At 47.0% G+C, this 27841-nt stretch overlaps 1 protein-coding gene across 2 annotated transcripts in view; it reads left to right on the top strand.

Annotated features, from left to right (window-relative positions):
* LOC122379558 (dnaJ homolog subfamily C member 5-like) overlaps positions 1-27841 on the top strand; it is a 122983-nt gene that overhangs the window by 54721 nt on the left and 40421 nt on the right. For both annotated transcript variants that reach the window (XM_043361963.1, XM_043361883.1), the window contains one exon: positions 14352-14505. In XM_043361963.1, coding sequence (XP_043217898.1) covers positions 14352-14505 — 154 coding nt within the window. The remainder of the gene's footprint in view (positions 1-14351; positions 14506-27841) is intronic.

Raw genomic sequence — 27841 nt, forward strand, 5'->3', positions numbered from 1 at the left:
GCCTCGGGTGGCTTTAATTACAGTTGCACATACCATACGACCTCAGTGCAGCCAGTCTGTGGCCGAAACCATTCGGAACAGAATTCAACGAAAAGTGAGACAAGGTTAGTGCTATCGCCATTATAGTTAGTGCCATTATAGACTTGGACCCCGATGGCTTGACCCACTGGAAGGTGGTAGTTATCGGACGCTGCGGGGCATACTCGTTTTCCAAAATGCCTTAGATTTTCCTTTTGTGTTCGATGCTCTGTATTCTATAGCCTTTAGGCTAAAGGCCCCCTGCCTAAAGAAAGCTCCAATGGGCCCCCTTCTGGCTAAAGGCCCACTTCAGCCTTTAGCCAGAAGGGGCCCACTAATGATCAGTGCCCTAACTCTCATAAGTTTCCAACATTAATTTTTACTTATTTAATAGTGAAAACTGAAATAAAGCGGATACTGAACTTTATACAGTACATCCAGTTTTTACACTGGCCCCAAACAAGCCTCCGAATGCCCAAAGCAGATCTCTGATAAGTGATGACTGGCCTTTGGGTGTCATACCGTGCATTGGTCAATGTGGTCAATGTGTACGACCTCGGCGTTTACCATTTTATGCACTAGAAATTGTTGTGCTAAAAAAAATCAGGGGAGTGGCTTATTACGAGCGCTCATCACTCATCAGTCAACTACCCGCAAGCGAATGGCTAGCCCTTCCGTCTCCGCTCGCTTGGGATTTGGCATTTATGTACAGCCCTCAGCAGACTGCGTGGTAGGTATTCTTTTTTTCGTTAATAACGATAATATCTCAAAGGCTATGCTATTAATCGGTCGGAACTCACTGTAGATAGATGCGCCATGCTCCACTCCTTCGATTAGATCTAAACAGAAGCATGCGCCTTGTGTGGCAACAAAATGCAAAAGTTTGTTTTGGGGGCAAATATAAACTTTTGGGTTTTGTTGCCAAAATGGATGGAAAATGAGTACGATGATTATGCCAATCTAAGGTGCGGAGTCTCGCGCGTCTTGCTGTTACGATTTCCGAATGACCGATTGCACGGTATTCGCTTTATTCTCGGTTTTGTCGAAAAAAGAATACCTACCTCGCAGTTTGCAGAGGGCTGTAGGTACAAAATAGCGGCAAACGACCACTGAAGGTATGAGTTGCGTCTCTTGCGCACTTAACCTTCCAGGCGGCGTGGGGGGCATTTTTTTTGCCCCCCCCCCCTTTAGTTTTTTTCGATATATCTCGAGAACCGCTGCGCCGATCGTCACCAAACTTTCAGTACCCTCCCGGGAGTAGCTAGCGCACATGGTGACCACAAATGTTTCCAAAGGCTTTGATAGGTTAGCCGCTAATGACGTCAGAGTGACGTCATTTCTGCCATTTTCGACAAAAAAAGGTTTGCGGGAAGAGCTGTCAGGCCTATAGCTTTAGAGATACAGAAAAATGTTTCAGACATAAAAGGTGTGGAATCAAGAGGGCTACAAAACTGCTGTTTCGGTTTTTCGATTTTTTTATTTTGACCCCCAAAAATAAAAAATAGGTTTTTTGAATATTATAGCCGAAAATCCAAAGTTTTTTGAATTTCGAAAAAAACGGAATATGTGTAATAGTCCCTACCGCCTTCTATCTACATACCGAATTTGAAATCGATACCTCTTTTTTTTTGGCCAAGTTATAGCGAAAAAACTTCAAAATTGATTACGTCAAATTTTCAAACTCAATCTTTAGCAATTCTAGACCTCGTAGCCCAAAACAAAGACCACCATTAGATTCCCCGTGGCGAGCTGCATCGAATCGATACCCATTTTATGCAAAAATATCAACTTTGAAATTTGACCTTTTTTGACCTGACCTTGACCTGACCTCCACCAGAAAGTGACCTAAACCGTACCTGATGGTCTTATAACCAACACCATTGAGTTGGAAATGAAAAACTGGCCATAAAACATGCATCGCACAACCTTAGTAAAGTTGGGTTCATGTGCTGACCCTTGGTGGTGACCTTTGGTGACCTGACCTGTGACCTGACCTGGTATGACCAGTGACCTCTAATAGCAACATATTTACTAGACAACTGACGCCCTATCGCTGATTTTCGACAAAATGCGTTTTACTCGGTGTTATAGCGCTTTCCCTAGAAGCCCCGTGAACGGTGAAACTTTTTATCTTTGACCTGACCTGTGACGTCATCAGTGACCCCGAGGTCAATAAAATTTGGTTTCCTTCGACAAATTTGACAGGGCTATCGAACGCCGTTTGAATTTTCCGGATCCGTCTAGTAGTTTTGGAGATACGGGGGGGGGGGCAAAAAATGCCCCCCCCCCCCACCGCGCGGAAGGTGGCCGGGAGGCCCACCGCCTGCCGGGTTAAAATATCTCTAAATCGAATCTGAAAAAAACAAAAAAGCTATAAAGCGGAAATGGTTAGCATTTACACATATTCAAAAGGCACCGTTGGGCAAACTGTAGGAGCGCATAGCTGCAATATCAGGTTATGGACATTTTCCTCATGTACAGGGCACAAATAGGAGGGGCAAGAATACTACGTTTGCCCCTCCTCTAAAAGTTTCTTAGGAAACGATGCCTCCTCTGCCGCCTCGTATCCGTCGCCTCTGTAAGCGGTCACTGAAGGCCTGGGTTGCCGCTGCGTCACGTTGACGCTTATAATGCCTCCAAAACCAGGTTGAAGAGAGGAAAACTTCAATTGAACGCGAACGCTTGTCATTTAAGAAAGGCAACGTATGATATAGTATAGTTAATCTGGTTACATCTTCAGATGATCGAACGGAATAATCAGGTATATGGTTTCTTGTCTAAGTTTTGTCACAAATTATGGGGGGGGGGGCAAAAAGATACTTTTTCCCCCACGAGTTTGCCAGGGGGCGGCTGCCCCCCCTGCCCCCCGAATCCGCCGCCCCTGCTCTGACAGGATTTAAAGGTAGTGTGCCACCTTCGAATGTATTCCCATTTTATTTTTCCTAGGATAAGAAGCTTCTGTTTTACCTAATATCGCAAAAAAATCAAAAATGGGCTTAAAATAGTGCTTTTTTCGCCTAAAAGTTTATCGGTTTTTCGACATGTATAACAATTATAGTGGGCTGACTTGCAAACAGGCGTCGGCAACAATCACGAATGCGGCGCACATATGACAATAAGCAAAGGTCATTATAGAGTTACGACGTACGGGAATGAGTTATCAGCTGTCTAATCGTAGACAACACAGTGTCGAATTTAAACTGTAAGCCTGTATTGGTATTGTTTCTTTAATTTGGCTGTCGAACATTTTTATGGTTTGAAATATTATTTTATGTAAAATAATTGATATGAAACAGCCGTCTCTAAAGTTATGACCCCATCTCACCACATGAAAGTGGCAGAAATGACAATGATCAGCTGACGCATTTTTCTTGGCCGAAGTCAGAGCGCGCGGCCCGACGCACCACCACCGTACCACAAAGTATGAGCAGAAGCCGCGCCCAAAGCCAGGGCCCCGGTAACGTGAGGTGGCCGAGTCGGGGCAGCGTGCGCTGACCCAAGCCGGGGCCGCGGCTTTGGGCGCAGTCTACCGCATCCCCGCGGGCAGCCCCGGGCTATCACATGACACCGGGAGGACGCGCGGCCCCGGCTTGGGTCAGCGCACGCTGCCCCGACTCGGCTACCTCACGTCACCGGGGCCCTGGCTTTGGACGCGGTCTACCGTACCACCTAACAAGCGTGTTCGAAACCGCAGGAGATGATGATGAACGGGTTTATCAAAACTTGATTGGATGAGCCTATCGGTAATAGCGATTTCAGTGTGTGCATTTATTGTTCATAGTGGTGTGAAATGTGGTTGGGGTACGACCGACAACCCGTCGGGGCGAATTTCGCACTGGGGTACTCAAAATTTGAAGAATTTAAGACGTTTCCATGAGTTTTGAAGGTATGGATAGGTTCTAAAAATCCGGTTCTCTTTATCTGGGCCATTAACTCCATACGGTCCAGGAAAGCTGGCACACTACCTTTAAATGAAATGCTTAAATATAAATAATAGATAAAAGCATAAAAATGGGACGGACATCTACATCATTTGTACCGCTTTCGCCTCCCGTAGCCTTCCCTATGGCACATGCAGAAACCGCACAGTGGGCCAGGCGCATCAAAAAAGCGGAATTAAGTCGAAAATCAACTTCGGTGAAATTCCTGTAATGGGGTTGGGAACTCGATTTTTTAAGAATGTATAGAAATGATCAAACTATTTTCGCAGAATTTATGGTGCATACAATTTCCTCATAAAATCATTATGCTGAGAGAAATGGGGGAAGACAGATAGAAAACATGTTTTTAAAGTCCTTGAAAAAGACGCTCTTGATGCTGTTACGTCACATGTCACCTTCTGCGGTTGACAAATAACGGCGCATCTGACGCACCACCGATTACATGTTATTTCTATGTGTGAAAGAGGTTGTTTGTTTCACTCTGCCATTCGCGCTGTTTTTAGCTTTAAATTATGCTTAAGCATTCACAGATGAAAGGTTCACTGTCAAAAATTGATGCGTCTGCCGTGTACTGTTCCCATTTAACATTGAGCGCGTGGTAAACATTTTGTGAACCTCGAATTTTCAAATGAAAAACATGATGAATCGGAAGATGCTGAAGGGCAAAAGCCTTTCCAATACGCATTTGGCCTAATTTACAATTAAAATTTTAACATTTCTCTAATCCTATTAATAATTTCTTTGTTCTTTTTCATAAAAATAACTCAAAGCGTTGAGAACCGAGGTAATTTCTATCTACCGTGCCTTAAAGGGACCCTCCCACCTTCAAAAAAGTTAATGAATTGGCATGAAAGTGATGTCCCTTGGTTTAGAAAGAGCGAAAACGAATATCTACCAAATTTCACCGAAAAATATTCACTGGTTTTCAAGATATTAGGCTTTTACTTTTGTTTACTTTTTGGGATCTCCCCTGTTACTAGCGACTTTATTTGGAAGCAATAATTTGGCAGCCCTAAAGTGCGGCAGACGTTGCGCGCAAAGCAGCGTATACCACCACGTGTTAACGATGGTTTTAGTCTAAGATTTAAAAATCGTTAGATCTCCGCTGACGTCACAAATTCTAAGGGGGCATTCCAATGCATTAGCCCCTTAGAATCCGAAAACTGCAAGTTTGAAATTCCATATCTTCGAATTAAAGCATTTTTCGATGTTGTGAGTGTCCAAATCGGTATTTGCAGGTCATGGCCACCAATTTGGCTATCTCAACTCAAAACTAATGTTAAGGTGGGAGGGTCCCTTTAACTTACCAGCAACAGCAATCTATCTACGCCCTACGGTGGCAAGGGAGACTGTGAAAGAAGCGTATGATGGATTCTAAGCAATTCTTTTGTGATATACTGAAGGGCAAAGTGCAGAGAAAAGCGTACAAGTCCTGTTTTGTGCCAGGCTGTTGCAGTAGCACTTATGAAACTCCGAAAACGATCTTCATTCATGTCCCGAACAACATTACCCTGAGGAGATGATTGTCTGCAATAGCAAGAAGAGCTGATGCAAGTACTTTGAAATCCACTATCAAGTCGGTGATATTGTTGTAATGATCACTGTGAGGTGAGATATTTTGTGCAAGGGCTGAGTGTAATGCCCAGGAGATGACCTCTATTCGCCCCCTGACCGGTCAGGGTTATAAAATTTGAGTGGATGACAGTCCGTTTGGGGTTCAGATGTCAATTGTATTTTGTTACTGTCAAACAATACATGTTATGCTGGCAGCGAATATGTGTAACGACGGTTTTCGAAACAGAAGTTAGAACTGTAACGGCGGAGTGCTTGCTGGTCTCATCGTAAGCATTGTAACAGTATTGTAAGCATTGTCAATATTGTAAGTATTGTGAGCATTGATGTATGGTAGATATCACCTCACATGATCTCGCCCTCAGATAACCCCCTCCAGTGTCCCTGTCAGGAAATGGCACCTGGATCATCACAGATAAGATAATTTGTCATAATTCTTAAAGAATTGGGTGGTTTTGACTCGTTTACTCGAGGCAGGTCGCATTATTATTTGAATATTTTTCCATAGGCTTGCAATGTGAAGGTCACGACTCAGACCTAACCTCAGGTCACAGGTGACAGGTGACCTAACCTCAGGTGATACCTATCTAAAAAATTATGAGATATATCTCAGAATTTTTTATCTAACAATATAATTTGTAACAATATATACAAACGACACATACATACTGCAGGTACTGTTTTGAAGACTTGATGAGAGGAAATAACTTCGTGAAAAACTCAAGCTCTGACGTGATTGCAAACTTTTCTGAGGTGGGGTCAACAAACCCGCTCTGGTTACCTGACCTGACCTGACCCGGCATTTTTTTTTTTTTTTTGCTGAGATGTGCGCAATGAGCATTTAGGAAAAGTCACCAAATATGAGCTGAATGTCTCGCGGCGTTTGGCAATTGTACAAGAAAATCCTGAAAGGCCTCCCCCGTCCGAAATAGGGTTAATGTGTATATGAAGAGTTGCAGATGCCAAACATACCCAGATCTAAGACTGCAGTTCCCAGCGCCGGTGCAACGTTTTTAAAACAAACATACATACATATAACATACAAACATGTTTATTTGCATCTGTTTTGGATAATAGCAACTCATGGCGCCATCACCCGCGATAACTGTTAGGATTTGAGATATATTTTTATTTAAGCCATTAGTTTGGCTGTAATGTTTAGTTTATATTAGTTGGGCGGAGTTGAGTAGTTTTTTATTTAACTTGTGGTATGCTGTGCTGATTGCGGGTTGTTCAAACCTTTCAAATGTAAGGACCTTATTGAACTTAACCCTACCCCTACACTACCCTACATACGACTGGACGCTTTCCAAGCCCACAAGCTTCACGACGCCGAGATGGAATGTAGCCGGGAAGTTACCTTCGCCATCTGCTCTAGAGCTAATCGGTGTGGGGCGCCGCTTCTCCTATGGCCTATGGGGGTGCACTTTTAGTGGATGGGGGACGGGGGTGCACCTGCCCCCCTTTCATATGGAAAGTTACTTCCCTGATTACAGCTCCGCGTATTGCACCTTATCAGGGAACGGCCAGCAAACGAAGGAACTATTTCTGGATGACGGGCGAATAGGCGCTCACGCAAGGAGCGGAGCTCCGGCCCGTCCAAAGTGGTTAACAAAGCAGAGACAGAGGCAGAATCACATCTTCCATCAAAGAACTGGTTTCTGGCTTGGAAGATGAGCTCCATCTTTGCATCCGAGTCGGTGCTGTCAGGAATCAGCTGGTCTAATGGAGTGAGACGACTAGCCATCGTATCAGAGCTGCCTGGTCCTCGTAGCATTGCACCGATTCTTCTCGATCGGAATATGCATTCTGTTCCTCCTGCGTATTACTTGAGGCATTGCTATGTAGCTAAGTCTTTGGCACAGTTTCATTATCCATGCTTTGTAAACAGTACCGTAACAACACAGTTAATTAATCACCAAGCTTCTTTGCAAGTTCCAATACAGTTGAATCGCACGCGATTTGAGTGAAAAAATCAAGAGAAGTGCCAACTTGTTCCCGTAAAATATTTTGAATATTGACCTAAAAAATGAGTAATTTCCAGATAAAATAACAGCGAAATCAGTTTTCGCTTGCCAATAAAACTCAGAGATATTGAAACTCCACTATTAAAGGAACATTTTAGTATATGTTATTCTTGATAAAATTTCTTAGCCACGCAATACCAGCGCAAAATAAGGAAACACTGAAAACACGACCAATCACTCCGATTTACCATAGGTTAATACATAGAAAATATATGTCTCAACTGCGCCAAATATACAGACAGTTATATACCTACATGTGACGTCATGATTAGCCCGACCAATCAGAAGCAAGTTGTTTTCAGTCACAAATAATTAATTTCTGAGCTAACTAGGCATTTTTTTAACAAAATGATTTTAAATTAAATCATGAAAAAATCTCAGCTTTCTTATTTTACCAAAACATACAGATTGTGGAGATAGGTCCCAACCCTATTATGGGATAGAGTATTGTAAAAATGTCCAAAGTTTCCGAATAAGCAAGTTTCCTTTCCCCAATGTCAAGGCAGATAATGCTATAACGTCGCAAAGTATGACTTACCGACTGGAGATGGAAATGACTGCTGTGTACCATTTTCCGTTCCCCCGATTCAAAAGCTCTCAGCGTAAAATCATTAAAGTTATTCCGTACAAAATAGCTTTAAAAAAACAGCCGGTATTTCTGCGCATGTTTCTCGTACTCAAGTTCCCGGGAACTATTTCATGCTTACTAGTAGCGGTGGGGTTTACAGTGCCTGTTCGGAACCGTGGTAGTGCAACGACGCAATGCATTTATATAAGGATATAAAGAAAACGTCACCGAACAACACGAAGATATTTGCTGCCTGACTTTCCTCAAGGTGTATAGCTTGCTGCCCAATGCAAATATTTTGCGCATTTTTGCGCGAAATGGACAAATAAGGGTTTAACCCTCGCCGGCATAGGCCAATTTGCATCCCTCGACGGCACAGGGGGATGCGACCCTCCTCGCGTTTGGCCCCTAATTGAGCTAGAGCCTCGCGGAAAAAAACCATTGTGTAGGTCGTCACGAGACGAAGCCAACGGTACCCGGTTTTAAGGTCATAGGTCAAATGGTGACCTCTGAGGTCAGGTCAATGGCCGAAAGTCGGGACCTGTTAGAACGTCGTATAGTGTGGCTGCTAAGGGGTTTTTCGGGATGCTGATCACGAATATCATGTTAGTTTTGATCACAGATGATGTCTTCATGCATTTAGGCCAGGTCGGGTCAGCTCAGGTCAAGTCAACCAGTATGGGTCCTGCCGGGTATTCGTAGTAGGTGTCAACCCGCCTCTGACAGCTTCGTAACATGTTACAAAGGCACCAAAACTGCTTTGTAAATGTTCAAATGGTTCCTAAATTCGAATTCAGCTCCAAAAACTAGCCCAGAAACATGTAAAACTCGAAAAAGTGAACCGAGGTCATCGAAGATCAATGACCTGACCTGACCTTCAGGTGACCTTTACACGCACCCTAAAGCATGGGACCAACATCATATCACATGTTTGAACGCTTGAAACCACGAAAAGACTGCAAACGCGCGGCCAATGCGGCATAGTGCCCGCCTGTCCCAGGCATATGTGCAGCGCAGAAATTAAATAATGACGTCATAGGTCAGTGACCTAGCGTAACCAATCAAATTTGAAAATGGATATCGGATTCGGCTTTAGCATGATATTTTACCCTGTAACGAATGATTTTTGGCACCGCAGCTGTGCTCATTGATTTAATTCCGCTTTTTTGAAGCGCCTGGCCCACTGTGAACCGTAGGCCCCTGAACCCAGCTGCAGATATTGTCTGGTCAGATACTTCAGACGCGTCCTCAATCGGAGCACCTCAGAATCATCCTTGATTGGAAGCTATCTGCTGCGCCTCGTGTAACACAGCATAACAAGCGGGCACCAGTGTTCCAAAATTTGTAGATGTTGGTGGGAAATGACATCCAAATGAAAATCATTTTCCACTCTCACCTCCAGTTTTCAAGCCCAATTTTCCACTCCCAATTCCACCGAGAAGGAGCAATTGCGTGAATGGTTGTTCATAGGCGGCGGAACGATTTGAGACAGGGGGGGGGGGGCACCAGCTCAAGGAGCCAAACCTAGGGTACCCCCAAATCCTGTTTTCTCATCGGATTTAGGCCACTTATTTTCCGCCACAGCCCTGACACGATGATTTTTTTTTATTATTTTTTTTACTAAACGAAAATGGCAGTTCACCCCCGTATGTGTGGTTAACTTTAAGCTGATCCTCAAGTACCTATGTGTTTGTCTCTTCCTTATTCTCGTTTGATAAATTCCATTAATCCTACATGTATCAAATTACCAAGAAGCCATCGCAGTACTAATCAGTGGCGAATCCCAGGGGGGAGGTCACATGGGTCATGACTTTGGGCCTGGGGTCACCACATGTCTGCCAGGAGCACCACAGGCCTGACAGCCGACAGGGGCACCACAGGCCCGCCAGGGGTACCACAGGCCTAGCAGGGGCACCACGGGCCTGTCAGTGGCACCACCAGGGGCGTAGGCAGGGGGGCCACTGGGCCATGTGGCCCCCTGCCACATGACAACGTCCTCCCCCCTTGTGCGCCGAAGGCAAGTATATAACCGCCGAAGGTGCCCTTTGCGATTGGAGGGCGCCGAAGGCGCCCTCAATCGCAAATGCAGTTGTGATAGAATCGAATCGAAAAACAATCGCGACGGGGGGGGGGCAATCGCGAATGTGTTTGCAGGGAAAAGACGGTTGGAGGGCGCCCTCGGAGGGCGCCATTCCAAATACGCCCTCCAAATACGATTGGAGGGCTCCCTTGGGCGCCCTCCAACCGCATTTGTAGGCTGTAGCTTTCTAAGCGTAGCGGTAGTCGCCTATGTAAGCCTGTTGATCGCTGCCCTCCTACCCACTGGCGCCCTCATTTGATTGTTGTACTCCTACCTATTGGCGCTCTCCTGTAAATAGGCACCCTCTCACCCGAAGACGCCCTCCTGTAGGTCGCCACCTTGCCTTACACAATGGCGCCCTTCTGCTGGTCGGCACCCTCATAATTATTGGCGCCTTCCCACCTATTGCGCTCTCGTGAAATTCTGATGGCCTCCCTCCTCCCTTTTGGCACCCTCTTGTTGAGTGCCACCCTTCTAGCCATTGCATGGCGCCCTCTTACCTATTGGTTCCCTAGTCCCTCCTGTTGAATGTTAATCGGGGCCCTTCTACCTATTGGCGCCCTCGTGTTGATCGCCGCCCTCCTAATCACTGACGCCCTCCTGTTGATCGCCGCCCTCCTATCCACTGGCACTTTCCTGCTAAATTGGCGCCCTCCCCACAGGTCCCCTCCTGTTCAATGTCATCCTCTTGGGCAAAGGCACCCTCCTCACCATTGCCACCCTCCTATTGATCGTCATCCTTCCACTCATTGGCGACCTCTTGTTGATCGCCACCTTCCTATCTATTGGTGCTCTCCTGTTCCTTGCCGCCCTCTCACCTGGTGGCACCCTCCTGTTGATTGTTGATCGGGGCCCTCCTACCTATTGGCGCCCTCCTGTTGATCGCCGCCCTTCTACCCATTGGCGCCCTCCTGCTGCTTGCCACCCTCCTACCTATCGGTGCCCTCCTGTCGAAACTCGGGATGTTGATCGGGGCTCTCCTACCTATTAGCGACCTCCTGTCGATCGCAGCCCTTCTACCTATTGGCGACCTCCGTTGATCGCTGCCCTTCTATGATTTATCTACTCCTTTGGCATGTTTCCCAACTTAGCAGTTATCTTGCACATATTGATGTCTTTCCTGATTTATCTACTTTGTTCATTTGTGGCCTGTGAAAACTGCCACAAATGAACGTGCATTCAGCATAATGAATGAAGCATACCAAAACTGTCTACGCTCTACCATGCATAAAGCACGTCTTTGGTCTTAACGGATTGATCTTACTTTACGTGCATCATGACATCTATTCTATATGGATCACGATTAAATATTGTCAACAGGTTCGGCCGCAACAGCAGGCATCAGTTTCGGTGATTGAAGCTGGTTATGTAGGCATTCAACACTGTAATATGCATCTGTGAGAAGGTCATGAGGGCTGGTCGAGGGAATTTGGATGAGAAGCCCGAGAAGGCTAATCGATCTCATGAGGAGCAGTCCTGTTATGGTTTATATTTCTGTTGCTGCCGCCTTCTCGTTGTGCGCTTGTGTTTACCGCACCTCGCGCTCCGGTATCAATCCGATATGGTGGTCTGGTGTGTATGCCACCGCCAATAAACTTTTCTACATCGTCACCCATGGGCGAAGCTTCCTATACAGTTTGTGTGGCACCGGCCCCACCAAACCTTAGGTATTTTTACACCTTCAAATTAGGTAAAAGAGCGAGAAGAGCTTTGAACAGTGAACACGTAAAATATTGCCTAAAAAGCGGAGGAAAAGGTTGTTTTCAAAAATTTTCGCGCGCCTTCGCCGCGCACAACAACAACACTTCTTTAGTAGGAACTTATAGCCAATCACTTCCAACATTTTCGTCACGTGTGAGATTAACCCGCGCCACGACATTTCTTCAGACATGCGGTAAAAAATCCCATATGCCACTACGCTACGAGCTTCCGTTTTTTTTCCTGTTGGGGGAGGAAACTGGGTGAGCGGGAGGGGCGCACCTTTTGGTACATTGCTCTTACACGTGCTCTATAAAATGCAAACCATAGTCGCTAAAAGCAAGGTCATCAGGCCATGTCGAGTGACCTAACTTTAAAAAAGTTTTAAGCATAGTCACTTAAGCTGAGCGGGTGACTTGACCTTTTGTGACCTGGAGTAAAAACAAAATACACACGATGCAAAATCAATGCAGCATAACCTATACCAAGGTACGCAAAAGAACTGGTGGCGTAGTAAAAAAGGGCCTCCCACCCCACCCCCCTCCGCTGAGCGATCGTTAAGGATTTTTATCTCGCGACCGTATGGCGCCCTCCTTGGGTGAGGTGGCGCCCTCCAAACCCTTGCCCCCCCCCTTCGCGATTTTCTAAATACGCCGCTGGGCACCAAAGGCCTGTCAGGAGCACCATCGGCCTAGCAAAAGCACTACATGTCTTCCCGGGGCACTACAGACCTGCCAGGGGCACCAGAGGCCTGTCAGGGGCACTATCGGCTTCGCAGGGGAACCACCGGCCTCGCAAGGGCACCATGGGCCTGTCAAGGGCACCACAAGCCTGTCGTTGGCACTTTGGGATTGTTAGGGGCACCACAAGCCTGTCAAGGGCACCTGCGATCTAACAGGGGCACCACAGGCTTGCCAGGGGCACCACAGACCTGCCAAGGCCTAGGGACACCACAGGCCTAGCAAGGACACCACAGGCCTGTCAGGGGCACCACGGGCCTGTCAGGGCCCATGGGCACCTAAGTCATGTGCAGGGCCCACCGTAGGCTTGTCAGGGGACAGGGTATGTAGGTACCACAGTCTTTCCAGGGGCACCAGCGGCCTAGCAGGGGCACCAGTCACCACACGACTAACCAAAAATAAAGAAAATAAAAAACTGAAAATAGGGCACCACCAAAATTAAGTGGCCGAAATCCGTTGAGGTTTTAATTTTGGGTATAGGTAGGGGCACCACTTCGATTCATGACCCTCCCCTTGGAGTTTTCCCGAATCCGCCCCTGGTACTAATACATCAAATTTAAGGGGGGCACCTTGCTATTGGTGCCCCCCTTGCAGAATTCAAGGGGGGCACGGTGCCCCGGTGCCCCCCCCCCGTTCCGCCGCCTATGTGGTTGCTTTGCATCTGTCACAATTGTAGATAGATTAATGTTTTTGATCATTTTCCCACTCTTTTTTGGGCCTTACCTGACCGACAATTTTTCACTCTCATCCTTTTTTGGTCAGCAATTTTCCCCTCTGACACCCAAGCAAAAATATAATTTTGGGACACTGGCGGGCACGAGTCGCATTCTTCGGTCTTACGCTAGTAGGAATGCTTACAAACCGCCTCTCGCCGCGGGATAAGATTTACCTATGGAAAAACTATCGTAATACCGACATTGACCTTCGGGGGTGAAGTGTCACCTCTTACGTCTTCTGAGGTAGAGCGCCTTGACTCGTTCTAGGCAGCTAGCATCAAAGCTGCTGTGGGACTTCCCAAAACGTCACACATCATACAGCGCTGCTAATTGCGTTGAAAGTTCCTCCCATTCACGAGATGCTCCGAGGCTCAACTTAACGGTGTTTCGGCGCGGCCTTTCGCTCGTCCCATCGGCTACGCCAAGCGTACATAGCAGCACTGGCACCGCACAACTCGTCATAAATCCGAGCGCTGTCGCTGGCTCATTCTTGTCTTATGTTAATGCGTTGTGCGACAACGATTTTGACACTGGTCTGTCATGCATTGTGCTGGTGGGGTATTTGAAAGAGAGCGCGTCCATGCACCTGTCCCTCAGAGCGGACTGGTTGACACCATCAGCTCGCTTGTGGCTGTGTCTCCATGTCAGGCCACCAGGCGCCTCATCCGGCTGCTAACCTCTGTATGATACTGTTTGTCATTTCCCTGGTTGTTGTTGATCATGGTTTTTGTGCTGGTTATGGAACATATGTCAATCGTATCATTGCATTGTCACTTTGTGATGTTCAATAAAGATTGATTGATTGATTGATTGACTGATTGATTTACCCACCCAACTACCAATCGATTCAGGTAAGGTAAGTTTACGTTAGGTAAGGTTAGACTAGGTTTTGTTTTTGTTATTTCTGCTTGTAGTGTACCTGCTTTTTTAGGAGTAACTAGATGCTGGCTGGCTCTGACGGCCGCCGTGCCTCGGCTCTCCTGTCCGGCAGGGGGACGATGACGCGGACCTGGAGGAGCCGCAGATGGCTCGGTCACGGGCCGACGTGGAGCCGGTGACGGCGCAGCCGGTCAGCGCTGGCGCCCAGCTGTCCGCCACGGAGAGCACCGGCCTCAGGAGCTCCGAGCAGACCACCTACACGCCAGGTGCGTCCCAGGGTGGCCGGCCCACCTACCGGCCCGGCCCAGACGCCGTCTGAGCTGTAGCGGCCGTCTGGGCTGAGACGTTCTACAGCCTTGGCTGAGACGACCAGGGGCTGCCGGCCAGAGGGACCTCAGTGGCGAGTCTCACAGAGGCGCCGGTTCGGACGTCACACGGAAATGTCAGTCGGCTGGTTGACTACACAGTACACACAGTCACGCATACAAGTCATCGCCGAGTAAAAATACGTTTCACAGCTCGTTTAAATGCCGTACTGCGTAGCAGTAGCAGCGCGGTACTGAAAACAGCGCTGCCCCGTCGCTGTGCGCATGGCTGAGAGGCGCAAACATTTGTCCTGTCTAGTCGAACGCTCACCATTCCTAGTGTCAGCATGGGTATGTAAAAGCATGGCAAGCTCGGCGGGTACCTGCCTGAAACAGCTACCTGCCTGGAAACAGCTCACCATCCTAAAAAGCTACTTGCATGAAAATGACTCAAGAAACTAGCCACAGGTCAATGAGAATGAGGGTCAGGGAACATTTTCAGGAAATGTGTGGAATTGAAGTGAACACGAGAATATACATTCTTAATTTCTTGGACGATACCGCGAAAACGAAATATTTCTATCGAGAGTTTTCAAAGGATTTCATGCACGATGCCTTGGCCGAGTGCATGAAATTCTTTGAAAACTCGAGATAGAAATATTTCGTCGCGGTAGAGTCCTAGATATTATTTCCTGTATGTTTCTTAATATCGCTCGTTATCTGCTTAAAAAAGGCCGAAATATGCACAAATAAAATACAGTAACATTAACTACACGTTAGGTACTGAAATACTGGCAGTTCTAATTACTTAAAGGGACCCTCCCACCTTCAAAAAAGTTTATGAATTGGCATGAAAATGATGTCGCTCGGTTCAGAAAGAGCCAAAACGAATATCTACCAAATTTCACCGAAAAATATTCACCGGTTTTCAAGATATTAGACTTTTACTTTTGTTTACTTTTTGGGATCTCCGTTGTTCCTAGCGACTTTATTTGAAAGCAATAGTTTGGCAGCTGAAAGTGCGGCACTTATTGCGCGCAAAGCAGCATATACCACCGCGTGCTACAAAACGTTTTAGTCAAACATTTAAAAATCGTTAGATATCTGCGCTGACGTCACACATTCAGAGGGGTATTCCTATGCATTAGCCCCTCCGAATCAAAATGCTGCAATTTTGAAATTCAATATTTCCGATTTAAGGCATTTCTCGATGTTGTGAGTGCCGAAACCGGTAATTGTGAGCCAGGGACCCCATTATGGCTATCTCAACTCAAATCTAATGTTAAGGTGGGAGGGTCCCCTTAACAGTGCAGCAAAGCTTACAAATTTTCTTTAAAACAGAAGCCCTCGATGTAATCAAGCTATCCAAGAAAACCATCCAAGAAAACGTCTCGCGCAAAGTTTCTTGGATGGCTGGATTGCATTGCAAGACTGCATCAAACAAATAGGAATACCTACTAAAACTTTTGCCACGCTGGGGCACTTTTTATTCGAGTTATTCGCAAAAAACCTAGGGGTGGGGTCTATCATACCCCTCAATAAGTGGGAGGGCTTATCTTTGCTAGTCCCAAACACTGGGAAAAAAAAACTTTATATCGTGCTATAAAGCTCAGCCGCACTCTTATTTGACCGTAGTAAAATTTCCTCTTCAAGAATAAACCCGTCTCCCGAAAAAGACATAATACTTCTCCGTGTTGAACCGTAAGCGCTTGACTTACTTACTCTTACTCCTCGGCGACAGCTTGGTCGACGAAACGGGAGCCGAAGATTTTTTTTTTTTGTTCCGCCAGGCGCCAGCCTAAAGCGAGTCTGGAGCCGGGGGTCATTACACCTGGCAATTTTGGCCAGGAACAAAGTTTTACGTTAAGCCGGTTTATGTGAACCCGGAAGCAATAGCAACGTGGGAGCCTATCCTTAGCGTGTGTGAGCAAAAAAGGATAGGCTCAGATCCGCCTCCATACCGTCTCCGCTCCTCCCAACGTTCAGACGTCGGCCAGGGTTCGACGAGACACCGTCCCGCACGCGAGCTGGCACGCCATCCTCCCACGGGGGCCGCAGAGGCCCGATCTCGCGATCCAGCCCGGCCTCAGACCGACACGGGCCATCCTTCCCGACTCCCGCTTCTCCTGGATTTGGCTTCCTGGCATAGTCAGTTTCCATCTTGAATTTGAGTAGTTGCTTGAAGTCGGAAGCCGAGAGGACGAGGACGATCCTGCTGGTAGCGGGCGCGCCATTGCCCGCCAGCCGGTCTGCCTTCTCGTTGACCTCCACGCCAGCGTGGCCGGGGCAGTAGAGCCAGGTGACGCGCCTGTCTGTCCACCTTTCAGGGGGCGAGACGCCGCCCTCCAATTTCCGCAGGAGAGACTGCGAGTCAGTGGCGTCGACGATGTGCTGACAGTCGGGTAGGAGCTGATTCAGGGCGTTCAGTTCAACAGTGACGGCCTCCGTCTCAGCCCGCAAGCTCGAGAGCACGAGCCGCGTAGCTCCCGATACGCTTTGGGTGAGTTCAGCCGAGCGGATGAAGCAGCCCCAGCCGCTCCGGGGAAGGGGCTCCTGGATGACTGATCCGTCGGTGGCCAGCATCGCGTCGCCCTCGGCCATCAGCTCTATGAGCAGACTCTCAAACTCCACGTTGGCCACGCCCGGCGGCCACTCACGGCAGGACCTGCCGAGGCTGTGATGTGAGATAATTGTCCACAGCTCAGCGACGCCGTCAGGTGTAGGCTCGAATTACGGTCGGGAGCGAAACTGGTGCCTGCCGCGGAGCTCGCGCAGCGTATCGGACGCCCTCCTCATCCATCCGGTCCTCCGCAGACGCCGCAGCGGGAGGGGGGGGGGCGTCACCAGGCCGCGGGCCACTTCGTGAAGCGGATGCTTAGGACTCTCCAAAACTCTCGCGTCGGCCGTGACTCGAAGGGTCTCCACCTGCTGGGGCATAGACTGCAGAGTCGCCATGTACAGGGACCCGCAGTTGCTACTGTACACATATATTACCAATTTAGAATTGCGCTATTATTTGCTAAGTGCTGGCCATTGGAGAAAGGAAATGTAGCGCAAAGTATGGAGGAATAACACATGTTTGCTCCTAGGACGTATGCTTTGTATAATTCCTCTTACCGCAACAGATATTCTTCCAAAACTACAATCGTGTTATTTTTCCGCGCCGGTTGCCTCCCCAGAGCCCGTCCTTGGTATCGCCTATAGCTTCCGTTCCCGCTACGTGAATGAAAGTCACGTGACTACTACAGGTTTGCGCTCAGTACTAACACACCTAGCCCGAGGGCCGGTCCGTAGCGGGGAGGGGTAGAACGCCTGAGCTCCAGCGCAGTGGAGGTGGTGGTGGCCCGTATCATAAAGAGGCAGCCGTAAGCAGAACTACAATTGCCGCAGTATAAGATTATGATCAAGTTTTCTTTAAATGTATTGATTGATAAGAAAGTGCAATGCTTATCCGATATAATAAAACGGTGTCCAAGGCCTTGGAAGAACTATAAAACATATTCAGCAACGTATAAATTTCTGATACAGGCCATGACCTTTCACCTTGCCTCCGGGGAGGACCGCTCAGGAAGCCACATACCGAACGAATCGAGGCCTCGCAGCGCGGCGGCAGACGGGGTGGATAAACAATCGCCAGATCTTTCGGTTACTTATGTTTCCAGAAGGAGGGGGAGGGGTGAGGGCTGTTTTCAACCCACTCACCAATCCTCTCCTTATTAACTTATAGCTTACCGAAAAAATGCAACACAATGGTGGCCGTCACGAGATGTAGCGAAGAGTGCCTCAGCCACACCGGTTTTGAGTAAACTTTAAGCATTGGAATTCAGGCCAGTGATCCTGAAGCATTATTTTATTTTTGTCGTGCATAAGCTGGGATGACGTGATCCAAGTTAATTGCGAAGAAACGGTTTTAGTTTCAGAACATTTATGAGGCCAGTCGCGCCAAATAGTTATACTTTTGTTGTAAAATGTCAAATAGAATGTTGACGTGCTATCAAGATGATGGAATTTATTTGACACAAGAAGTCAAAAAAGTGACATCGTTAGTCATCCTGCATACCTATCAATCGATTCGTCACCTTGGTTCGAGCTCAATAGTTCCTTTCGCGGATGATCGGTTTCGTTTTCTTTCTTTTCTTTTTTTTGGGGGGGGGACAGTTTATGAGCCAGTAACCACCCTCTTCAGTCCCCCAAACAACAATTGTTGACAAATACTGTGATGGCCTAAAAAATGCCCTCAATTGTGTTACGTAGGGCAGAATGAGGTAAGTTGAGCCGCTTTTTGTTTTTCGTAAGCTACAAGCTAAATTACTGATCATTTTTCTGCGTTTACGGGTTGAACGGACAGAGTGGTCATTTGCGCATGTAATGGTGGCCAGAAATGTTTCATACCGCTTATTTTTGTACTGAAAGGCTACGTCAAAAATCATCTTGCACGTTGCTCATCTTACCCCATGGGCGGGGTAAGTTGAGACACGTCGTGGGGAAAGTTGAGCATGGATAGAAAAAGCGAGCCTCTTCTTTTCCCGGGCGCGGCGAAGAGTGGGCTCTTTTATTCACTCCATGGCATACATACTTATGGCAGTTTTTTCCTCCATCAAAAAGTCACTGTTTAAGCCTTCCAATAACTCGTCAAGTTTTCTATCACGGAAGAAATCATTTTTAATCTTTCAGATAATCTGCAAATCACTTACAACTTGTGTACTCAACAAAGAAAAACAATTTCCTACCATTTTTATACAGCAGAAACAAGCGCAGCTCAGTTTGGTTTTCGACAGCGGAGACAACAGTGGCTTATCCGGCTCATCTTCCCCCAGGTGAAAGTGGCTCATCTTGCCCCACCCGTGGCCATTTTCGATTAATGACACCCGCTAAGGAAAATAACCATGCACAGCAGATAACAACCATCTCATTTTAAAGGCAAAACATGTCTTAGTTATCAGGGGCGATACCACATGTTACCGGGTGCTGAGCGTGAGAACGTTGCCGTCTCACGTGAAAGACTGCAGCATCGTAAGCGAATGGCACCTGGAAGCTCAAGTTAATTAGCGTCATAGGAGCTGAGAAACATGGGGTGGCTAAACTTGCCCCTTGGCTCATCTTACCTCACTCTCCCCTATTTGGGGCTCTCAACCTTGATTTGTTAAAGTTATTTGTCTGTTCATTATAAAAGCTGTCAAATTTGCCGTATCATTTAACTTTTATTGAGTTTGTATTTCACACTTATCTAAAATGAACAATTTTGTCACTGGCTTCTTTTATTAATGGAATTGGATGGTCGCATGAATGAACGAATGAATAGCTCCATTTGAGCATCAGCTGAAATCAATCCTAAAATTTAATCTACCAGTCTGCAACGAAAAAGTTTAAAAACCAGTGCAAGTTAGGTGCAGTTTCTAATCTATGCCGTTTTTTATTAAGTGTCTCATAGCTCCTTAATCTTGAGCCGCTTCTCTCACGATTCATTTTATGTGGTGCTTCTTACATTGTTCAAGAAGTTATAGTATTCGAGCTCGTTGGTCTTAAAAACTGCTATCGAAGTAAATTAAAGTGCTTCGAGCTTCGGCACTTAAAAGCCAATCGATATTTAACCCTCACCCATTTAGGCATTTCTTTTCAGCGTCTTACATGTAGCGGAGGGGCGTAGAAACCCTCAGCCATTCGGCCCTTGATAAAAAGAGCCAGAGCTTCGCTGAAAAATAAAAAAAGAGCGAGCTGCTCATGACGAGAGAAAACCGATGATTTGAGGGTCCTGGTCATCGCTGACAAGAAAAATCCAATTATTTTTATGTCCTGGTCAATGCTGAGATCCTAGGTCACTGGTTGACCTCCTAGATCAGGTTAATAACCCAAAAGCACGGAAAATTGGGTCCTGCTAGAATTTCTACAAGTGAAGTTTTCTGGGACTTGGCTTGCTTCTGACTCCGAATTTGCACTTGTTTTGATCAAAGATGATGTATCACAGCATTTGGGGTAGGACGGGTCACGCCAGATCACCCATTAGGCGTTCTGCCGGCTTTCCATAGAATGTTAACCAGCACTTACAGCCTTGGAACATATTGCATAGGCACTATAACTGATACCTAAGTAAGTATGCCTAGTTTTCAAATGCTAAAATGGGTGCTAAATTTCAAACCAACACTTCCTAAAAACCACAGTAAAAAAGGGTAAATTTAAGGAAGTTAACCGAGATCATTTCAAGTAAATGACCTTAATCTGAGTTTCACGTGACCTTGGAACCCACAACAATCAATGAGACAAACATTAGATAGTATATTTCACATGTTGTCACGTTGCTAATCACGAAACGACTATGGAAACACACAGAAGATGTGCGCTGACTTTCAATTGCTATTCTGGCCTGACATGATCTTGAGAAAAATAATCACAGGTTAAAGATATTTTGGTTCAGGGATTTAAAATTCTCAGACAAGATGCAAAAAATGATAAGGGCTATTTAATTTTCCGGGAAGTTGTGAAATTGATTAACTCCAGGGCACCAAAGAATCGTCGCAATCCTTCGCTTTGCCGCGATTTATTGGTGAAAAACAGGGGGCACGGTCTACTTACCTCTACTTATATGTGTGGTGAGGGCTAATATTCATTTTATCTGTGTTGATGAATGTGCAACAATTTCTACATGAACTGAGACCAGTCCATATGAGTATGTTCTTCTCACGGATAATGACAATATAAAGACAATGCGAATAAAACCAAACGTTTCGGACAACAACGTGCCTTCGTCAGTGGAGAAAAATAAGTGTATAGGTTTATCATCGATGAGAACTAAATGCGGCACCGTCTCGGTCTGGCCAGCCGGGTTGCCGATAAAATACACAAATGTTTATAAGCTTCCATGATGTGCTTAAAAAACTGCTGAAAATATATCTTAAAAATAAAGATAACTACGTCATCGATTTTATCGAAAGAAAACATGTATGCCTAATTACTTATTTCTTGCCACTGACGGAGGCACTTTTTGTGTGAAACGTCTGGTTTTATTCGTATTGTTATTTATTGTCATTTCCTGTGAGAAAAAAGGATACCTCTTCAGTTGGTAACCATAACAGCGAAACGGCTTATTGTAACACAATTCACTGTGTATACGAAACCTATCCTATTTACAACTTTTAAAAAGATACAGCTTATACAGCTTGAGCATACAATTTTTTCTGCATTAAGATAATATCCATTTATCTCCACAGAATATGGTAAATTAGTGCTGCTAAAGTTCGCTTTCGAAGAGTCTCCTTCAGGCATTTCACAGCTCTCGTGCCATTTTGGATCACGGAACATGGCTGGGCGCAGGACAGGTCGTCTGCGAGCTTGGACGGACCACGTGACCACCTCATCCACTCCCGCTCACTCCCGTCCCCTTCCCCAGCAGGGCGTCCGATCTAACCGCGCCCCAGGCAGTCGGCTCGGTCCGACCCTCCCTGGTCGAGCCACGGCCCGGTGCCGCCTGAGTTTGTGCCGGGTGCAAAACTGGGGCAGTTACTAGCGCCGGAACTAGTAATCAGCACGACCATCGTCAGATGGCAGGAGTGAGTGGAATAAGCGGTTCCAGGTTTCAGAAGGAATGGGGCAGGAAAAGCGCTGAAAACAATGTTTTGCTGATATAGCCATAAAAAGTTCACTGAATTAGGAGAGCAGCACATCAGTTTAAAGCCCTTCAGATGGTGGTTTTAATAAGCACACAATCATTTCCCAATTCGCCTCCAACGGTGTCACAGGCCAAGAATACGCTGAAATACTAGTGTGTACAGAAGCAACTGCGGGTCCCTGTACCTTAGAGTCGCTCGGGCGGTGTCACGAGTGCAGCCGGTGACGATCCGGAGCGCTGCGGTTTGTACACGATCGAGCTTCTTCAGAGCCGACGCAGTCGCCGTGATGACCTCCGCGCCGTAGAGAAGGCGGCTCTGTACGAGGGACCTGTAAAACTGCAGCAGTCGCGCCTGCTTAACTCCCTTACGCTTCGCTATCTTCAAGACGCCGAGTGACCTGGTGCAGCTGCTGACGACCTTCTCGACGTGAGTATTGAATGAGAGGCCCTTGTCCAGAGTGATGCCGAGATGAGTCACGGTGTCCTCGCCGGGAATTGGCCGGCCGGCGTATCTGAGCTGACAGGGGACACTGCGCCCGCTTGACTGATTGAGACTATAGACGGCGACCGTTCGGTCTGTTTCCTTCTCAAAGTGATGCCCCGTTCGGGCTTCAGTCGGCGTTCGATTATAAAATCTGCAATGTCCGACCTCATTCCGCGGCTCATCCTAGGCGGATCTGTAAAAAAACTGTAGATAAGAAACCAACGATATAAGGAAACTAAAATTAGTAACATGTTAACATGGTGATTCAGCTCCACTGGAGGGGGGGCAGCGGCTGTGGCGTAGACTGGGGGCATGGGGGCCATGCCCCCCTTTCCGCCCAGCCGCCCAGATGGTGCCCCAATTAGCACCGGCTAGGCTGATGCCGTTTTACAGAGGGAACATGAATTAAAAAGTGATGTGCAGGCAGGGATCGAACTCAATATCTTAGTCTTATATATTATTATAAGACTCATATATATATATATATATATATATATATATATATATATATATATATATATATATATATATATATATATATATATATATATATATATACACCCCTATGTCCTCCAAGGCACCCCCAAATAGGACCTGAGCCCCCCAATGTTGAAGGGCGCCCCTCCGGAAACCAGAATACTCCGAACCCCGGCGGGGTCGATGGCGCCCCCTGAAACCACTGGCGCCTCTCTAAAGCACCTGCATTATTCTCAAGATCACAGTCGCCCTATCCGAGATCAATAGCGCCCTCAAGAGAGCCACTAGCGCCCCCCCCCCCCCCCACCTTGAGACTGAAGTAGTCCCGCTTGAAATTCAAGCCCAATGACGCCCCTCCAGAGCGTCCGGTGCGCTTCTGAAGATCACAGTCGTCCTCATTCGTGGTCGCTGGCGCCCCTCAAAAGTCACTGGCGCCCATCTAAACGGAGATCACAGCTGCCCCATCATAAGATCGATGGCAACCCTCTGAAACCAATGGCGCCCTTCGTACCCGGCGCCCCTCTGAAAATCATATTCGCCCCATCCGTTACAACGCCCCTTGAGACTACAGTCGCCCCACCCAAGCTCAAGGCGCCCCTCTAGAGCGTCCGGCGTCCTGCTGAAGGCAACAGCGGCCCCACCCATCCATGCCCAATGGCGCCCTTCAACGCCCTTCTAAAGATCACAGTCGCCCCATCAATCCAAGGTCGCTGGCGCCCCTCAAGAGCTACTGGCGCCCACCTTAACCGGGACTTCATTCGCCCCATCCTAGATCAATGGCGCCCCTCTGAAACCACTGGTGTTCCTCTGAAAATAACAGTCGGACCATCCGAGATCAACGGCGCCCCTTCAGAGCGTCCGACGCCCTACTGAAGGCAGCAGTGACCCCATCCAAGCATTACACCCCTCTAGATCACCCGGTGGCCTTCTGAAGATCACATTCGCCCTATCCGAGTTCGTTGGCGCCCTCCAGTAGTCACTGACGCCCATCTGAATGGAGACTTCAGTCGCCCCGCCCCATTCAAGATCGGTAGCGCCCCCCCCCCCCCCCCCAGAAACCACTGACGCTAAGTAATTATTTGACAATGGGGCTGTCTCATCGACACCAAGGGCCCCTTTGAAATTGCAGCAGCCAGGCGGCGCCGAGCTGGGATAGGATGTGCCAAGCGTTTCTTATAAGGCAGCCTCGTTAGTGCCACCCCTCGTTGCGATACCGCCCCTCAATGCGACGCCGCCCCTTCACCGTACAATTCCACCCCTCAATGCAATTAGTGCGTCTCAGCACAGTGCCGCCCATTATTGCGATACCGCCCCCGCCTAGCAGTGCGGTGCCGCCTCCAGCGTAGGTACGCGTCTTTTTAATTGAACCTGCTGGGGGTGTTTGAACACCCACTTATAACTCAGCTTGTGGGCCACGTTGAGACACGCAATGGGCGGCGTTCGAAAGAGCGTCAAAAACTTTAACAAAACTACTTAAATCATTTTTAAGGTTAGGACGAACTGGTCGAAGGTCAGGTCACCAGAGACAACCGAAAATCAAATTTCGCCGATTTTGACATTTTTCGACAACGCGGCGCATAAGTCAGGATTCAGAAAGAGGTTGAGCTACAGCCCTGCAGCAAAGCACATTTGATAGCTCTTTCTTATTAATTATCTCAGATTTGACCTACGGTAAACGTTTTAGCCTCAAAATATACGTTTTCGCGGAGGATGTTTATCTGTAATACCTTTTGGCTCAGACCTGCACGAGATTAGTTTAACCGGCATCGTGTACCATATTTCGAGACGAATCAAATGAACTAGTATTTGACATTAAAAGGGCATTTTGAGAATTTGATCTAAGGTGAATCTCATCACCTAACCGGGAAAGGTCATATTGCATATTAGTCGATCCGTATTGTCGAGAAGGAAAATAATTATATAAGGTGTTTCATTGCTCTACCATTTCTCTATCAAAAGTTATTGTCTAAAAACTACTGGAGACCTTTCATGGCCTGATATGACCTCAGTAACATAAAAGTGGTCACATCATGAGTGAAATTTTCCGATTAAATGTGTCATATTTACCTGTACCCAGATGTTTGAGGGTGTTTTCGTTTAAAAGAAGAGCATTTCAATTTTCTCCCATTAACCCGTGCCGTGTTGGGGGGGGGGCGTTTTTACCCCTCCCCTTAGTTTTTTTTTGCGAATATCTCAAAAACGGCGTCGCGCAGCGCCGCCGTTTTTAGTGCACCTGTTCATACATCTTTTCTACACATCTCGTGAAAATTTCAGTCTGGGCGCAAAATGACCTAAGTAGTCGGTGCGCCCTAAAGCCCCAATTAACAGACAAACAGATGAAAATTTCAGACCCGGGTCGTTCAAGGTCAGGTCACGTCAAGTGACCTTACCTCAGAAAAAGTTAAAAGGCTCGTTATAGCTACACCGACTGAACGATCACTTTTGAAACTTTCAGAGATTGATAATGTATAAAATAATTATCTCGGACTTTTGATATCTATGACCTAAGGTCAGGTCAATTTTGCGACCTCTCCATCATAAGTCAATTGGAGAAAATTAAAATGCGCCTCTTTTGAACGAATGTGGTTCAAAACCCTCTCAAACATCGGTTCATAGGTAAACATAACACTGAATCGAAAAAATGCACCTGTGTGTGACCCTTCTGTGTGCCTCTGAGGTCATCTCAGGTCATGAGCGGTCACCAGCAGTTCTTTGGCTATAACTTTTGATAGAGACGTGCTAGAGCGGTGAAAACACGTCAGATGTGTTCAGCTCGGCGATACAGATCGACTGGTATGCAGCATGACCCTTTCCGGTCAGGTCATGACCTTCACCCGAGGTCAAATTTTCAAAATGACCTTTCAACTTCAACGAATAGTTCATTCGACGCGTTTCGACGAGAGGAACACGATGCTGGCAAAATAAATGTCACTGTCTTGGGTCAAAAGTTATTGCAGAAAAAAAATGCTTTTAATAAAAACTGCTATTTTCGGGGTTTTTGCCCTCTGGAGGCTAGTGGCAGTCAGTCACTGGAGGCAGTCATGCATGTCCACAGGTAGGTGCTGCACGCACTAGACATCGAATTGTAAAGGTGATTTGTGGAGAAAAAATCACGAATGTATGTCAGCGTTCGGTCGCCTCTGACTGCAGTCGCTGCTGGTATGACAATGAGTTGGGATCTCATGGTGGATCCCATGGTCTTAAATGTTCAAGTCTTTCGTTGATCCCAATTTAGGCAATTAGTCGCAGCGTGAATCCTACATACGTGCGGTTTGAGATTCTAAGTAGAGATGTCAATCGGATACCGACTTTTTGGTATACCGATACCAACTTGGTATTTGGTATTTCAATCCTAATGTGTTTGGTATTTTGTTGGTATCATGAACCCCCACTAATGTATAAGAGGCTAAAAAATCGGTAAAAAGTTGGTATTTCCAAGGGCGGATCCAGGGGGGGGGCCAACGTTCAAGCTCGAACGAAATCGCCAGTTAATTGTATGCTCTGTGTACCGGCCGCCCCGACAGACCGATGCCGCTCTGCGAGCGGACTTTTCGGACCTCGAGACGCAGTTACAGCGTGTACTAATTGATTTTCCCAAGATTCCATTTATGATCTGTGGCGATTTAAACTGTGATATGTTGAAGGAGGAGAGTTTTCGTGCGCGTGTACACCTCAGTGACTTTTTATCGAATTATTCTCTTGAGCAGCTTGTAACCGTTCCAACGTACACTTCCGGCTCGTTGCTAGACGTCTGTATGGTTAAAAATAGAGAGCTTGTGCGTGATTGCTCTGCATCCTTTTGCCACTTCAGCCCACACAAACTCCTTCGTGTGTCTATTAACGTTCCGAAACAACGCAAAAATCCTACAGTTGTTCAATCCCGCTCAATCAACCGTATAGATGTCGACGCCCTGAACTCTGACCTGATGTTTGCCGATTGGGAGGGCGTGTTTAGTGCCACGAACGTAAGTGACCAGTGGGATGCTTTCCTGACCGAATTTCTGCCGATTTTTGACGATCACGCACCTATAAAGAATATTACCATCCGTAATCCTACTGCACCACCAGTTACCCCCGCCACACTTAAAATCATGGATCAACGTCGTACCGCGTTACAGCAGTTCGGTAGAAAGTCAGAGGTTTACAAAGACTTAAACCGAACTGTCCGGGCCGCAGTGCGACGAGACCGACGCGGCGAACTTCACAGAGAGATAAGTGGGCGGGGTCCCAACAAGGTGTGGAAAAGTATTAGGTCGGTTGTGGCTGGTAAGAAAGACGGACCTAGTGTTCAACCTGATGTATCGGCTGACGTTTTAAATTCTTTTTTCGTTTCTGTGGGTCCCCGCGTCGCTACAGAGATCCGTGACCAAAATCCAGTTGTTGAGCAAATTGGCCGTTTGCCGCGTGTCGTAACCGGTAGATTTAAGCCCAGACCTATCTCTCTCGGTGAACTCGGTCACACAGTTTTCAATATGCGCAATTCTGCCGCCTGTGCGTCTGATGGCGTCTGCATTCGCATGCTGAAAACTGCTTTCCCATCTATAGGTGACGTTATCCTTCACATCATTAACACCTGCATCTCAAGGTCCGATATCCCCTTTCATTGGAAACACTCTATAGTTCACCCCATCTTCAAGTCTGGAAACCCATCTGATCCCACTAATTTTCGACCTATCTCCTTAGTACCTGTCATTATGAAGGTGGTCGAGCGAGTCATTCACAAACAGCTCTAT

This window comes from Amphibalanus amphitrite, unplaced genomic scaffold (genome assembly GCF_019059575.1).
Source record: "Amphibalanus amphitrite isolate SeventyFive unplaced genomic scaffold, NRLGWU_Aamphi_draft 000000F_arrow, whole genome shotgun sequence".
Taxonomy (NCBI): domain Eukaryota; kingdom Metazoa; phylum Arthropoda; class Thecostraca; order Balanomorpha; family Balanidae; genus Amphibalanus; species Amphibalanus amphitrite.